Source organism: Pieris napi, chromosome 16 (assembly GCF_905475465.1).
Source record: "Pieris napi chromosome 16, ilPieNapi1.2, whole genome shotgun sequence".
Classification (NCBI taxonomy): domain Eukaryota; kingdom Metazoa; phylum Arthropoda; class Insecta; order Lepidoptera; family Pieridae; genus Pieris; species Pieris napi.
The window spans coordinates 11,016,460-11,034,477 of NC_062249.1; the positions used below are offsets into that span (position 1 = coordinate 11,016,460).

General features: G+C 31.5%; 1 protein-coding gene across 1 annotated transcript in view; it reads right to left on the reverse strand.

Annotated features, from left to right (window-relative positions):
* Positions 1-18,018, reverse strand: part of LOC125057212 (semaphorin-2A) — a 405,445-nt gene that overhangs the window by 161,600 nt on the left and 225,827 nt on the right. The window contains exon 3 of the mRNA XM_047660755.1: positions 17,702-17,828. Coding sequence (XP_047516711.1) covers positions 17,702-17,801 — 100 coding nt within the window. The 5' untranslated portion in view covers positions 17,802-17,828. The remainder of the gene's footprint in view (positions 1-17,701; positions 17,829-18,018) is intronic.

Consider the following 18,018-nt stretch of genomic DNA (forward strand, 5'->3'; position numbering starts at 1 on the left):
TATACATTTTAATCACATTAAGTTAGTTATATGACTTATAGTCGTATTAGTTTTTGTATAAAAATTTGTGTGTTGTAGTCGTGAAATTAATTATGTAAAATTAAACGTGAAATTAAATATACAGTATTTACAGTTTTCTCAAAAATAATTAATAATTAAAACAAATTTAAAAAGCTTGGTTATTTATTCGTTGAGCGAGGAATGCACCAGCTCTGGGGTCACCGGTAGGTACTATCTACCAGGCGCCAAGTTAAATCTTTAATTAGCGCCTGTGATCTTATTATATAATTTATTATATTTCAATATTTATGAAAGCTCTATTGTGTTTACAGGTAGTTAGTGAAAAAAAATTTCACGAGTTTCTACAATAATTATTACCGTGTAATTTATAGTTATTATTTATTTATTTTGTTTATTCCACATCCTTATTATATCTTTACAGTTATTACTAATGCGATAGAACGACACATTAATTATACCCACACCGATTAACCTACATAAAAAACTTAAAAAAAAATATATTTATATACCTAAATCTTATAACTAATAATATAGGAAGCAACTCTTATAATATAAACGGTCAATTCGTGCCAATTGTTACATTAATATAAATCGTCTACGATTTATTCAATCACGAATCACACGATTTCCTGTAAATAAATTCTGTACAAATATCACAAAGCTTTAAATAAAAATATGTGAAGTAGTGAAAGGGATTTCATTTGTAGCTCGTAAAGTTTGGGAAACATAGCTAACGCAGAAAAGGTAACATCTTTGATAAAGCCAAATTCAAAGTGACAAGATTACCCAAACACAGAAGGGTTCGTAGCCGAAGCATTTCTAAGACCGAACTATATTCTAAATGTTTATACGATAGAAAAATTCGAAGCGAAAAATTTTGGGATACAATTCTAAAGATATTGTTTGGGTTCAATATTATGTAACTAACTTGTAAATTGTGTACCTACACTTCAGGTTTAGCGATTCCCTAATCCAAATAGTAAACATTTAGGAAAAGGTTTAAACGTTGGGAAATATTAATAATAAGTAAAGAAAAATACTAAAAACAACTTGAATTTTCATATAAAAATTGTTTTCTTCTCTTTTTATCAATAGAAAATTGCCACCTGGTGACACATAATTATAGTTGCCATCGGAAATTTGTGTTTTAAGCAGTAGTATGAGGGCCAATCTTTTTGGTCTTTATAAAAAAAAAATGTTATTTTGAATATATGTAGGTGATACGAAGTTCATCGGCTTATCTATAAATAATAATAATGGGATAAAATTTATAGTCTTTATAAAAATAAGTGAGGCAGATACAAAACTCATTAAAAGACGCAAAATAAAGTCGTAAACCAACCTTTCTTCAGAGCAAATTACACTTAATACCAAATGATATTTTTATACCAGACTCGTTTATGTAAATACAGAATTTAATCTTTCTCTTTAGGATCGTAAACATGATGTAAATTTACATTAATTTATATAAACAAGACAACACCAGTCAAATATTTTGAGAAAAACGTTCAACAGAAGAAATTGAGAATTTCCATCGCAGTCTGTGATGCCATAGTGATACCTATCTGGATATTATTGTATGCAATTCCTATATCTATATATAAAAATGTTATGTTGGTTTGTGTACGCTTCAAAAACTCAAAAAGTTCTGCACCGATCAAGCTGAAATTTAGCATGATATATAATCCGCATCAAGGATTGTTTTTATCTTTTTTTTTTGTTTTTTAATTTTTTCATTATTTTTTCCACAAGTATTGCTAAACTATATGAAATGTTTTCTTTGTTTAGTTTCTCATTTCTCAACCATTCAATCACAATGGCTATAGCGTAGCGTGGCAGGGAACAGCTAGTAGTATATATATATATGTTTCTGTGTATTTCTTAGTATACCTACCGCTGTTTAACATCTCGTTACTAAAAAAAACACATGGAAGGTGGGATCTTATTCCCTATTGGGAGTAACAGACTACAGGCTCACACTGTTGTGATTGATTTAAGGGTATCAAGGGGATCAATCAATACTTTCTAATGGCAGACAAAGAGTAAAGAGCGAAGACTTTATTTGTCAAGTTCAGGTCTCTAAAAAGCGGTTATAATATAAAGCTATATTACACAATAGGCTAAATTAGTCATACTATAATAGCATGCAATTTATATCTATTTAATCACTTACCAGTCTTCGTTGTCAAATGTATAACCTAGGTTCAATTCGTGGTAACAAAATAATTATCAATTACGGTGGTATTGAAATGGAAACAATATTATATAGAGTTACTAGCAGACCGGCCAAGCGTTGCTGTGGCTAAGGTTTTTGTTATATTACATAGTAGCAAACTATTCAAGGGAAACGGTAGGAGAACACCAGCCATGGGGACCACCATGTTTTTTTGGTGGTTATGCCATTAAATTGTAGCTTATGTGAAACGTTGGTACTTTGAACACAGCGCCATCTGTTAGAATTGTGACTATCAAATAATAAACAAATAAATATTTGTTTATTATTGCAAAATTGCAATAAAATAATATTGCGGGTATAAATTGTGATGTAAGCTCCTATCTCTAAGTTGGATCAAACTACACACGGTGTGCAAATTTGATTGATATCGGTTCGGTAGTTTAGGTCCATAGCGGACAAACAACGTGACATATAATGAATATATATAGTAAGATAAAATTAACAAGCAGACAAAATAAAAATGGGTTTCGTGATTATTTAGTTTTTGTTTAAGTCAAGTAGAATCATCCTTCTTCGCCGTCTTTTTGTTTATGGTATTATGGTTGCCTCACGATGTTTTCTCTCACGCGTGAGTGTTAAATGCGCACATAGACATAAAGTCCATTGGTGCATTCCGGGGATCGAACTTACGACCTCTAGGCCAACACTGCTCTATTATTGGTAATTTGGTAAATATTTCCATTTAAATTTTGCCTAAACAATTTAAAAAAAATCGATGGGATGCTTCGGCAAATAATCATGTTTTTTTAACAGGAATATAGAATTCGAATTGAAAGCCATTGTTCTTATAAAGTTAAAATGTGATTGGCTTTAAGCAGTGAGACGAAACTTTATCTTTGGGTAAACAAGGGTAATAGATTTCTTTTTCCACACAAACGACTTCTGTCCGGTGCCGCAGGATATTGAAAAGCCAGACTCCTGTTCAGAATACAGAAGATATGTCGGACTTAGGGGAAATCGAAATTCCCACTTACAGTCGTGACTTTTAATGGACTTGGATTGGCAGGTTTAATTTATAAATTTTACGTATTATTTATAGATTTACTTATTTTAAAATTTCCATAGCACAGCGGTCGTTTGCACCTGATTTGAAAAAAAACTTCCGTGTTCTATACAATCTCTATAACAATTCCTGTCACTCATATTATTTAAAATAAATAAATAAATAAATAAACCTTTTTAGATCTGGGCCTCAGATTTCTGTATCTGTTTCATGATCATTTGGTAGTCTAATAGGCAAGTAGGTGATCAGCCTTCTTTGTCTGACGAACGCCGGCGACTTTTTGGGTCTAAGGCAAGCCGGTTTCCTCATGATGTTTTTCTTCACCGTTCGAGCGAATGTTAAATGCGCACATAGAAAGAAAGTCCATTGGTGCACAGCCGGGGATCAAACCTACGACCTCAGGGATGAGAGTCGCACGCTGAAACCACTAGGCCAACAGTGCTTATATTATTATACATATTATTTATTTTGTCAAATTTATTACACACAATTACGAATGGTGTGGGTAAAATGTATTGTTGTAATCGATTACGTAATGAATCGCGTTAGATTTTAATATTAATTTATTTAAATTGTATAATTTTTTTGGCAAATGCCGGCCGATGTATGCTCACCAAAACAGCCCAAGCTGAGTCATCCAGGCCCTTCAGGATAACAGCGTGATTTTTAAAAGAAAATGCACGCACATTCTTCGTCTAATTTTGAAGTGATACAGTTAATGTAAAGTCAGTGAAGTGAAAGAAGTGAATTATATTAAATCAAGTAATGAACGGAGTGTTTTTTTATAGGAGGCAAATGGGCAGGAGGCTCACCTGATGTTAAGTGATACCGCCGCCCATGGACACTCACATTGCCAGAACGCTCGCAAGTACGTTGCCGGCCTTTCAAGAATTGATGCGCTCTTTTCTTGAAGGACCCTAAGTCGAATTGGTTCGGAAATACTTCAGTGGGCAGCTGGTTCCACATAGTGGTGGTGCGCGGCAAAGACTTTGATCTAGTTTTTATTAATTGTAACACATTAGATTTTAAGGTGGTAGCCCAGAAATATTGAGAATTTGGCTTCCATTGCATACCAAACATTTTACACGTGTAAACATTCCAAAGAAAATTATTTTCCGTAGATAAAAACGAAAATAAAACGCTTATGTTATATCACATTTCATGTGCCTATATCACAAATAAATTCCATGGAACTTGGCATATTTACTAAGTCTTCCCAACAAATGATTATATTTCAACATTTCAAGCGAAATATTGAATTTCACATCCTGTGTTTGGGAAACTGTAAACGAAAGCTTACAGAAGGCAGAATGAAGTCACATTGTGGTATTAATTAGTCTGATTAATTTTTCCGACCCAAATATCGGCCAATAGAATTGCACCATTCGACGTCACGTGGTACAACCTACATGGTATTATACTGATAATTTTTTGTGAAAATTTTCTCTGGTCGTTGCTTCAAGAAAAGTATTAAGTAGTTGTTTTATTCATTATGAAATTCTTATTCGTTAACTGTACATTTCGTCTCATGGTGCAATTCTATTGGCCGACATTTGGGTCGGAAAAATAATCCCCCGAATACCACACGAGCTTCAAAATTATCGGGCATTTCCCTCAAGGTTCCCATATAGAAGTCGTCATGACGACTATATTTGTTTGCAACGAACCTATCGGGAAATACCCGATAATTTTGAAGCTCTTGTGGTATTATAACTGAAAAAATCTTATGCATTTGTCGCAAATGAGTCACTATTATAGTTGTTTGTTTATTGTACGAGCCAAGGCTGTACATTTTGCTGACACAGGCTTTCTTAGGTTTATAAGCGTGGCGATTTTCTAAATCGTCGGAGTAACGCCCCGTGAGTATAGCCAGAAGTAGGCACTCTCTTCGACTGTTACATTCATTCGTTACATAGCAATTAACATTTCATAATTTTGCTTATATTCTATTAAAATAAAAAATAAAATAAAATATGTTTATTATGGAACATAAGATACATGTATCACTTATTCCACGTCATTAAATTTGAAGGCATCCCTACTCATCGGCAAAGAAGACAGAGGGTGTAGGCCGAGAGAAAAAGCCGGCGTAAAAAACTCTCGGTACTCTTTTAAAACAGCAAATCATCAAACAACACTTATTTAAAACAAATATCGCAAATTAATTAGAAGTAGCCTGTCTAGCACTAGTCCCAGGCCCTTTTATCAACTAGATAATCGTTGACTTTATAGTAAGCCTTTTTACACAGCTTTTCTTTAATACATTTCTTAAATTTATTGAAAGGCAGTGATAAAAGAGCCTCTGGGATTTTATTAAAGAAGAGTATCCCTTTCCCCAAAAAAGAATTACTAACTTTAGATAGTCTAGTACGGGGAAATTGCAGCCTGCGTTTGTTCCGTGTATTAACATTGTGCGTATGTTCTATTCTAGTAAACTTATCACTATTTTTGTATACATACATGATATTTTCATAAATATATTGCGAGGGAAAGGTAAGGATATTAATTTCCTTGAATTTATCTCTAAGAGATTCCCTACATTTTAAATTATAGATTGCACGAATAGCCCTCTTCTGCAGGATGAAAATAGTTTCGACATCAGCAGCATGACCCCATAATAATAAGCCATAAGTCATTAAGCTATGAAAGTAACTAAAATAAACAAGTCTAGCTGTATCGACATCAGTTAGTGAGCGAATTTTTTTAACCGCGTAGGCTGCAGAACTAAGTCTCTTCGCCAATCCGTTAATATGAGGGGACCACTGAAGTTTTGAATCCATGGTGATTTCGAGAAATACAGTTGTATCATCCAGATTCAATTCCTCACCTTTTATAATTGGTCTAGTATCCATAACCCTTGCATTTTTTACACAAAATTTAATGCATTTTGTCTTTTTTGCATTAAGTAGAAGGTTATTCATACTAAACCAATGGACAATCGAAGACAGAGCATTGTTCACATCGTCAAAATTTGTTATTTGTCGTTTGATTTTAAAAATCAAGGACGTGTCATCAGCAAACAAAACTATCTGATGTTTTCTCTCTACCATGAAAGGTAGATCATTTATATAAACAAGAAAGAGGAAAGGGCCAAGAATTGAGCCCTGTGGTACCCCCATATCTACTGCCGACCCAGAGGACCTCTTACCATTCACTTCAACCTTCTGAGTTCTTCCGTGTAAATAGGAAGTCAGAAGATTCAGTGCGGTATTCTTGATGCCATAGTGGCGGAGTTTCCCGATTAAGGTCTCGTGTTGGACACAATCAAATGCTTTGGATAAGTCGCAGAAAACACCTAAAGCGTCATGCGACTCCTCCCAAGCCTTAACTATATATCTATATAACTCAACACCGGCATCGGCTGTCGAGCGACCCTTGGTAAAACCGAACTGATTATTATGTAATAATTTGTTTACGTTAAAATGACTTACCAGTTGATTTAATATAATTTTTTCAAATATTTTACTACAAGTAGGTAGTACGGAAATTGGTCTAAAGTTACTGGGGTCGGACATACTACCTGCTTTAAATAAAGGAATAACTTTACTATGTTTCATTAGATCGGGAAACTCGCCACTTTTAATACAATTGTTGAAAATTATAGCCAGATGGGGAGCAATTACATCAATTATGCTACTAATTATTTTTACAGAAATACCCCAAAGATCGGTAGTGTTCTTAATATCTATGGTTCTAAATATCCTCACTATATCGTCGGCACCAATGGGTCGGAATGAAAAACTGACCTTGAACTCGTTTACATTATCTTTGAGCAGCGATTCGGCGAGGGCGGGAGATGATTGAAGAGACTTAGTAGTCGAAATTGGAATGTCAGAAAAGTACTTATCAAAAACAATCGCTATCTCTTCGTTAGATTTGATTATAGTGTTATCGACACATAGTTCGATGTCTTGATTGCGATCCCTGACTCTTCCAGTTTCACTATCAATTATCTTCCAAGTCATTTTAGTTTTATTGGTACTATTTTTAATCTTGTTTTTGATATTTAAGGACTTGGCCGCGTAACAAACTTTCTTAAATAATTTCGAATAATTTCGAACATAAAGAATAAATTCTTCATTATGATTGTATGACTTTTCAGCGTAAAGGTCATACAACCGTTGTCTACTTTTATAAATTCCCGCTGTCGCCCAATCACTAAACGATTTACACTGCGAATGAGAGACTTTCTTTGGGGTAAAGATGGTGTTGAACTCTTTATTAATACAATCACTTAGATTGTTGTATTGTGTATCAACGGTAGTACCTACCGGTAATAAAGGTAGGCGTTTACCTATATTATGTCTAAATCTCACCATTCGCTTTTTATTCACTGGAACAAACACACTGCTCTTATTTACTTGTTTCACCACTTTACATTTTAGCGCCACTAACTGTCCACAATGATCTGAGCTAAGATCAGTTGTAATTGAGGTTTGCATTGCCTCTGCATCTGTAAATACATTATCTATACATGTAGCAGTGGAGCTTGTAATTCTAGTGGGCTCAAGAAACAAGTTAACAAGATTGTAAGATTTTAATAACAGATTGAATTTTTTACTAATGGAGGTATTTTCTAATAAATTTATATTGAAGTCACCACATACAATAATATACTTATTGTTCTTAAAACTAACTTTACACAAAATTTCCTCCAACTTTTCTTCAAAAAAATCGTAAGATGCACTTGGTGGTCCGTAAACACTTAAAATAATGCAATTCTCAATCTCTATACAGGCTACTTCCAAAGAGTGTTCTACAGACAGACACACGATGTCATTACGCTCTTTATACTTTAAATTTTTATTAACAATAATCAAAGAGCCCCCATGAATCGCCGACAATCTGCAAAACGAACTTGCAACTTGGTGCTGATCAAAGTTAAAGATGATTTGGCATTCTCTTAAGTTAAAGATGATTTGGCATTCTCTCTCTATTACTGTACGCGAGTGGTTAATAAAGAGTAACAATAAAATACTCTATTATTTAAAGCACCCCGATGAAGCAGGAACCGTAAATATATTATTAGAAATAAATCCATGTAAAAATAATTTATCATTTATAGAAAAGGCAAACGGGCAGGCTCATGTCAAGTGATACCCGCTGCCCAAAGACACTCTCAATTCCAGTAGGCTCGCAGGTGCGAGCGAAGAATCTTAAGTCGAATTGGCTCCGAAATACTTCAGTGGGTAGCTTGTTCTTCATAGTGATGGTGCGCGGCAAAAATTGCCTAAAATAACGCTAAGTTGTGGAACGAACATCGTGGTGATACGGGTGGAATTTCGTAGCTTGGTTACCTCACGATATTTGCCTTTACCGTAGGAACAAGCATAACACTGCTAATCGATTCATTTGTTAAGGACAAAAAATAGCTTTTTTACATTACTGTCATACTATCTGTTTGACTTGTAGACCACTTACAGGGTTTTTTTACATTTTATTAGTAAAAAATCTGTAAGTGATATTCGCAAAATGAGGGATTAAAAAGCCTATTATAATTTATCGCGAAATTTCGCGTGAACTCGTTTGAAGCATGTTATTGAATATCGGAAATGTATTACGGCATGAAATGAGATCTTTTCCTATTGTTTTGTATTGGTTTAAATTTGTTAATATTAAAGGGATTTTTAACACTTATATAATATTTATTTTTTAACTTTTATACCAGAATAATATATTTCTCTAGAAAGATAACTTCACATTATAATAAAAGTTACTGTTTCATTATTAAAATTCATTCATAAGTTTGGGCTTCGTTGGAAATCATGCTGTCTTTAATACAGTCTTAATGACACCATGATGTGTGGGCAAAGCATTAAGAATCACTGGTACTGAACGAGCGTAATATTCCCTGAAAGGTCGGCGTTGCAGGTGACCATGGGCGGCAAGTCATTCAAAGTGACCCGCCAAGCCGTTTGTCTTTCTGTCACATTAAAAAAATTTAACTGTTATTAAAACCTCATTGTCAGCTAACACGCTAATACTGCGTTGAAATATGAATTTTCATTAGACTATTTTTCTATTATCTACAAAGGAATGATTGGTACTAAATTAGTTTTAGTTGTTACTACAAATATAACTTCTTTATGAAGAACGCGATTTCTTGCTGACCACAACTGCTGTGACACATTTGACACTTAAGGTTATAAATAATAATTTCCATAAACAATAATACTATAAATAGAACAAAAAAGGAACTTAATTAAGGCAGGTTTACATGTAGGAGATACTTCTATTATCTCCTGGGAAATTCCGCCCACAAAGCCTTCATTTGTGGCCTTATTTTTCTCTCATTATTCCTTAGAACAAAAATGTTTGCTTCACATATAATAACAATCGACTTTGGGACTTTTGTCTTTTATATTTAACGGATCGACATCATAAGTTACAAATAACAAATGACAATCGCGAAAGCTTAAGTTGAATTTAACTGAATTTAACGCATTAAATATAAGTAAATGAAACCAAAATTTCTAAATATTATCGTTGTGTACTACATCCTATCACTGTGAGAACAATGAAAGAACATATAAAGCTTTAACTTTGCTTATAATTATCACATCTGATATATTTTAATAAATGCCAGCAACGCACTCGCGAAACCAGTGTCAGTTTGCTCATCAGCAGTCTGAAACCTAGCAATAGTTCTCTCAAACCGAACTCGATATTCGTATCACTTTATTTAGTGATAATAAAACCGGTGGCTCTATAATCCTTTTAGGCCTGGGCCTCAGATGTATGTATCCATTTCATGATTATTTGTCAATCTAATAGGCAAGTATGTGGACGGACTTCTGTGCCTGACAAGCTGTCAACTTTTTTGGTCTAAGTCAATCCGGTGTCCTCACGGTATTTTCCTTCATCGTTTCAAGTAAATGTTAAATGTGCACATAAAAAGAAAGTCCAATGGTGCACAGCCGGGGCTCGAACCTACGACCTCAGCGATGACAGTCGCACGCTGAAACCACTAGGCCAACACTTCTCGTGCTTTGTGCTTTATTTAATTAAACTTACACTTAATTATGAAAAGTTCATCAGAAACGCCTACCAAAAGTCTATGGACGAACAGCCGTAAATCAAACCCACGACCCATGACGTCAAGATTTGCAGCTCATGATATTAGCGGCTCTCTTTTTACCAGATATGGGCGACATCACATTGCGAAGGTATATAAAAGTTTCGAAGTTACTATGAATCTTATTCAACTAGCAAAACAATTTCAATATTCCGAAATAGCTTGTAAATTTAAATTTGATATACAAATATAAAAATTGGCAGTTGAATTCAATTTTAGTAACGAGCTTCAAAGTTTTCGTGACGGCTTTTTTGCTAAAGTTTTTAGGCCAACGAGATGTCTCAAGTATCTAATTTGATGGAAAAATGTTTCATAAATGTAATTCATATTATTCCACTTCGGAACTAGGCCCTTAATTGAATCGACGGCAGATGGTGAGAGTGATATTGTGTCCTCTACTGCGGTCTTGTAGGAATAACCTGAGGTAGTTTTAGTGGATATTGTCCTCTTAATCTCTAAAGAGGTATAGAAAAAATAAGGTGTCACGTAACAAAAAATTCTATATATGTCCGAGATTATGCAATAAAAGAACACATTTGTTTTATTAGAATGGCAACACCACGCCATATCATAGACATCTTACAGGTTGTAAATTGTCAATGTATCAAAGTCAATTTTGCAGTAATGCGTTGAATCGATCATTAACTTAAGTTTCTCGCTGATCGGCGTTTCGCCGGACTAACCTTGTATACTCGTATAAAATTAATTAAAAATTGTGGACGACGATAGTTATAACAACTTGGCAAATATTATTCGCTTCAAATCTATAGTCATATATTTACACACACATTATTTTTTATTGAATCCATTACCACAAAGGTCTTTTAATGTATAATCTTGTTTTACTACATATAACCAAATTGAAATTTTAGTTAGGAAAATCAGTCGTACAATTCACAATTCTGTAAAAACTGTTCATTTGCGGAAGTTATCGTCCAAAATGTACCAGAACTGAAAGTGACGAATCGTCGTCAATACACGCCAGTATATGAAGTGCTATTTGTTTCTGTCCTGCTGCCATCTATACTTTTAATTGGCGATAGATCCGACCAGACATGTTGACATGCTATTCGTTTCGTTGAAATATTTGCTGGGGAATCGTTCAAAAACAACTGACGATCAATGTGCCATGACAAAAACTTGCGACAGAACTTTACTTGTTTAATTAAAGACTGCTATTTAATATTTAGTATCCTCGATCTAAATGAATATATTTATATCTATTTTATTCGAAATTCAACATAATATAAATTAGCCTTGTCACCTGAGAGACTGGTGATGATAATAAACAACAATAATATTAAAATTAACAAAACGTATTAAAAAAATCACTCTGTTTTGTATTTAGCCAATTTTAGACAAATTTACAGCGTCAAGCTAAAATTTATTTTTATTTCGGACTCCTTAACGAAGAAAATGCATCTCTATTATCAAGTTTAAAGAACTTTATTTCTCATTACAACAAAATTATATGTATTTACATGAGAAAATTAATATGTATTTACGAACGAAGTACACGTCGCCATCAGCCGTCCCAATTGTAGTCTACTAGGCTCATTCTGATATGTATCTTTAATGCCCTTTTGAATTCGCTAAACGCGCTTATATTATGAATTTCAGACGGTAATTGATTAAATAATTGCACACCCTCATACTTCATAGACTTCTTCAAATAATTTCTACGCGGCTTCGGCAAGATAAGCAAATCATAGCTCGAGATAAAAAAAGTGATTTTAAAATACATATAAGTTAAGGGACCATTTCCTAAACGAACTGGCAACGTATATTGCCAGTGTTATAAGTTCCCATGGGTTGAGTTGTTTTTCTGATATAAAATTGTACCTACACTTTAACATTGTTATATTCTGTTATTTTTCAAACGGATGTTTGTTTAAAAACGATCAACATAGAACAACGAACAATATTAAATGCAAACATCCTTTATAAAAACAGACAGTTTTAAAAAAACTGCTACTTCCGGAAAGGCAGACTACAGAGCCATTATATTGACCATTAAAAATAAATCAGTGGCGCTACAACCTCTTTAGGTCTGAGCCTCAGATTTCTGTATCTGTTTTATGAGCATTTGTTAAACTAATAGGCAAGTAGATCATCAGCCTCATGTGCTTGAACACGCCGTCGTCTTTGGGCTTAAGGCAAGCTGGTTTCTTTACAATATTTTCCTTTACCGTTGGAGTGAATGTTAAATGTGTACAAAGAAAGAAAGTCCATTGGTCCACAGCCGATTAACCGACGACCTCGGGGATTAGAGTCGCACGCTGAAGTCACTAGAACAACACTGTTCAACAAAAACTATTATAACCCAAAAATCAAGAGGTCAGACTATTTTAATTCGTCAATATTTTCGTAAAATTAACTAGAGGAAATTATCCCATGTATGACCGTTTATAATATACAGATAGATGTTTGAAATCACAATTTTCCAACAGGGAATTTTATTTCGTACGTTCCTTGATAAGGACCAGTGCATAATCAAGGTCATTTCTACAAATACTGACGTTGTCTTTACTGTACGAGCGTTAATTGCATTTAGAAACCCAAAATTGCATTTCAAATTAGCGCAAGAATTAGATTCGACTAACATTTTTTTATTTTAAAAATTATTTTAATTTACTTAGATAGCCAAAAGCGTATATTAGTCTAGTCGACAAGTTGAAAATGGAACAAAATAGAGATACTACTCCTAAAATTATGTGCGATAGCTCATTGGATCCGGAATGACGTCTAGAAAAATGTGCTAAAAGCGTGTATTAGCACATAAAAAATTGCAAAAGTTATAGACCATTAAAGATGAAAAAATAATGGCATTTAGTTTTTTGCCAATATTTAATAAACTATTAATATTTAAGAAATTTCAAATAAAGATTCTGAAAGAAGAGGAAATTTCTAATAAAAAACTCCTGACTCCCAGAACTCTATCTCCATTATTTATAATGTTAATTTAACGCTGAAAATAGGTCTGCGGGTGACATTTTTAGGATTCGCGCGTGGCGTCAAAAGCGACTACGGCACATTAATTAATTTATTTAAGGTATTGAATATTTTTTTTTAAAGTTGAAAAAATTATGGTGTGTTCTGAACACTATAATTAATTTATTCCCGTTGAAAATTTTACTTAAAGTTAATTTTTCAACAAGTTAAATAATTGTTAACTAACGAAATTTTCTCGAACGACCGTCTTAATTGTAAGTGAAAAAAAATGTTTAAATAATGGTCGTAAAAATATTTCGCTTCGTAGAGCCTTTCTTACATACATACTTAACAAGATCGTACCATAAAAGTTAAAAAAATATTTATACTTTGTTTATAACAATTTTTTTACTTAAACAAAAACGTAAAAATCCATGTAATGATGTTAAAAAAAATTTTTTTTTTCTCAATCATCATATAATCGTTTTTTTATTAATACAAGATATTTATTGATTTGCAAAAAAAAAAATTCCCGCCATTTGTTGATAATTTTTTTTTAAACAAATTGATTAAATCAATATTTTTTAAAAAAATTTTAACACAACTTTATTACATTAAAATTTTTATGATTTTAAAAAAAAAATTTTTTCCTTAATAACAATTTTTAATTGTTTATAATCGTTTTTTTTAATTTTCTATTGTTTAAATAATTAGTTAAGAAATTTTTTTTTTCCTAAAAATCATAATTGACAGTCTTCTATAAAGTAACAGAAAAAAAAATTTTTTTTATCAACAATTCTATTGTTTATTAACTTACCAATTTGTTATAAACAAATATTCAACTTTTGTTTATTTTTTTTCTAAAATTTCTAAAATTATCAAAAACAACCATATATAACAAAGTATAGAAAAATTTTTTTTGTAAATTTTTTGATTATCATGAATATTACTTTTATTTAAAATTAAAAAAAATTTTTTCTATACTTTGTTATATATGGTTGTTTTTGTTAATTTTAGAAGTTTTAGAAAAAAAATAAACAAAAGTTGAATATTTGTTTATAACAAATTGGTAAGTTAATAAACAATAGAATTGTTGATAAAAAAATTTTTTTTTCTGTTACTTTATAGAAGACTGTCAATTATGATTTTTAGGAAAAAAAAATTTCTTAACTAATTATTTAAACAATAGAAAATTAAAAAAAAATTTTTTTGTAAATTTTTTGATTATCATGAATATTACTTTTATTTAAAATTAAAAAAAAAATTTTCTATACTTTGTTATATATGGTTGTTTTTGTTAATTTTAGAAGTTTTAGAAAAAAAATAAACAAAAGTTGAATATTTGTTTATAACAAATTGGTAAGTTAATAAACAATAGAATTGTTGATAAAAAAAATTTTTTTTCTGTTACTTTATAGAAGACTGTCAATTATGATTTTTAGGAAAAAAAAATTTCTTAACTAATTATTTAAACAATAGAAAATTAAAAAAAACGATTATAAACAATTAAAAATTGTTATTAAGGAAAAATTTTTTTTTAAAAATCATAAAAATTTTAATGTAATAAAGTTGTGTTAAATTTTTTTTTAAAAATATTGATTTAATCAATTTGTTTAAAAAAAAATTATCAACAAATGGCGGCAATTTTTTTTTTGCAAATCAATAAATATCTTGTATTAATAAAAAAACGATTATATGATGATTGAGAAAAAAAAATTTTTTTTTAACATCATTACATGGATTTTTAAGTTTTTGTTTAAGTAAAAAAATTGTTATAAACAAAGTATAAATATTTTTTTAACTTTTATGGTACGATCTTGTTAAGTATGTATGTAAGAAAGGCTCTACGAAGCGAAATATTTTTGCGACCATTATTTAAACATTTTTTTTCACTTACAATTAAGACGGTCGTTCGAGAAAATTTCGTTAGTTAACAATTATTTAACTTGTTGAAAAATTAACTTTAAGTAAAATTTTCAACGGGAATAAATTAATTATAGTGTTCAGAACACACCATAATTTTTTCAAATTTAAAAAAAAATATTCAATACCTTAAATAAATTAACTAATGTGCCGTAGTCGCTTTTGACGCCACGCGCGAATCCTAAACATGTCACCCGCAGACCTATTTTCAGCGTTAAATTAACATTATAAATAATGGAGATAGAGTTCCGGGAGTCAGGAGTTTTTTGTTGGAAATTTCCTCCTCTTTCAGAATCTTTATTTGAAATTTCTTAAATATTAATAGTTTATTAAATATTGGCAAAAAACTAAATGCCATTATTTTTTCATCTTTAATGGTCTATAACTTTTGCAATTTTTTATGTGCTAATACACGCTTTTAGCACATTTTTCTAGACGTCATTCCGGATCCAATAAGCTATCGCACATAATTTTAGGAGTAGTATCTCTATTTTGTTCCATTTTCAACTTGTCGACTAGACTATATGAAAATATAGAGAATAAATAGCTATGTCCGGCCCTCCTTAGCAAATAAAGTCTAAATATTGCAGTGACTATGTATGTGTGCGTCGGTTGATGTGCGTGTTTTATTTGATATATAATTTTATAGAGACCTTTGTTTTATTAAAAACATTAATAACAGATAATTACTCGTATTGTGCACAAATTCTATTTATCAGATTTCGAGAAAAGTTATTGTTTAACCGAGACTGGATTCTCCGTTTTGCAAATATCATTTCTACCGACAATGTTCTCCATTTAGTTTGCAAAGTTCATATATAATTATGATTTAGGTACACTAAAAGTACGACCAGTAAGAAAATATTAATACCACTGTATTGAAACATGAATACCGTGAGGTTTGATTAACTTTCGGGTAATATTACTTGTGAAGGTGACTGGCAACACACTTCGTTAAGGGATTACACACGCCTTAAAAGATTACATTTCAACGCGACGCTATTAATTCAATTAAGAAAGCGGATTACTTGTCACTATTGTACTGCTAACCATGCGTAATAATTTCATAATTTTATTACACTATTTTGCGGAGTATTTGGCTAAAAATATTCTTGTTTTTTCCGTACTGATACAGTCTTAATCATATTTTTAATATAAGTAACACATTTTTCCTAAAAAAAAAAAACGATAAGAAAATTCGTTTCTGTCTGTAAACGAATCAAATTAGACGAAAACCGCGTTGCGTTTTTTCGTTACTTGTTACCTAGTATACAATATTTAAAATGGGTTTGGTATATTCTAAAAATCATCATCATCATCATCACAAATAATGAAAATACAAATAAGGAATATTTGCTGGATAATATAATCGTTGAATCTTTCGAATGAAACATTTAAGGGAAAGCAAAAGTTTGTTTAGAAAAGAATTTATATACCTATATATAATAGTTAATAATTTAGTGCTTGTTTTATATATTTTACATATTATCATAGTTTAGGTTGCAATTATGCAAAGATATTAATCTTTTAGTGTCATTTGTTTTTAGTTTTAGTTTAGTTTACAGTTGCTATAATATGTCTCCTTAGCTAAATCTATATAAATATAAATGAATCACATAATACGTTGTTAAGCGCAAAAACTCGAAGACGGCTGGACCAGTACGAGTTTTTAACTTAATTCCTTGAACTCTGATGAAGGATTTTATGGAGAGAAAAATTTGAAAATATTAAAAAAAAATTAAAAAAATTGTTTTTATTTAGTATTTATGTTTTTACTTTGGAACAGTCTCTTTACATAGCAAAATGTTCCAAATGTTGGTATATAGCTGCTATAAAGGTAGGCTAACTAAAAACATATTAAGGTATAACGAAGTCACTGGCATCTAGTAGAAAATATATTCCACGACTCAAACGAGGGTAATTAATTACGTTTGGTTAAACTTTGACTGGGAAGTCCCTTTTAAATGTCGCCCTTGTTTAAACAGATACAATCCATCAACCTATAGACTTGTCAAATTTTTTGAGACAAAACCTGTCTTATACAAATAATAGACTCGAACCCATTTTGCTCAACTTTTAATTATTGCCGCGACTCACTTCCAGAGAAACCCAACAACGGAACAATTTGGAATTCATTCAATTATTCAAACTTTTAATTAATATTAATAGGAGCTCTTTGAAAAGAAAGAAGGCAGATAAAAACTCCTTAGAAATCTGCACCTTACTGAGAATTTATATCGAATACAAAGCCACCGAAAACAGATGAAAAATAGCGCAAAAGCAGAGAAACTCATCTCCGTAACTTTGATTACTGCAACATTTTTAGTATCGTTATATTTATATCTTATAGGCAAATTAAAATCCAACATATTATGTTGAAAATATAAGAGAAAGCATCTTATTAAAACGCTTATTACGTAGTTGAGAAGTTGAGTTAAGAACGAGTTTATGTACGAGGCCTATTAACAATTTAACTTAACAGTGTATATGAAGGGATTAAGATTGCACTTACCTTTGGGAAGTGGTTCTATGACAATTTTCACAGCATTAATAGAGATGAAACTGGAGAGGAACCAAAGGAAGATCATGCTTGTTATTCCTACTTCGTCCATTTTGATTGCATTAGTCACGCGGCCAACCTGGAAAGAAATATAATTTATTAAAAATACTATTTCTTAGAAAACAATTTTCTATTCTATTGGAAACATAAAAAAGTCATCAGACAACCTAACACAAATGGGCTTTTTGTTTAATTATATCGGAAGCATACAAATATCTTTGTATATGTTATTCAGGTCTCAATAAAAAGTGACTTTCATAGGTTAACGA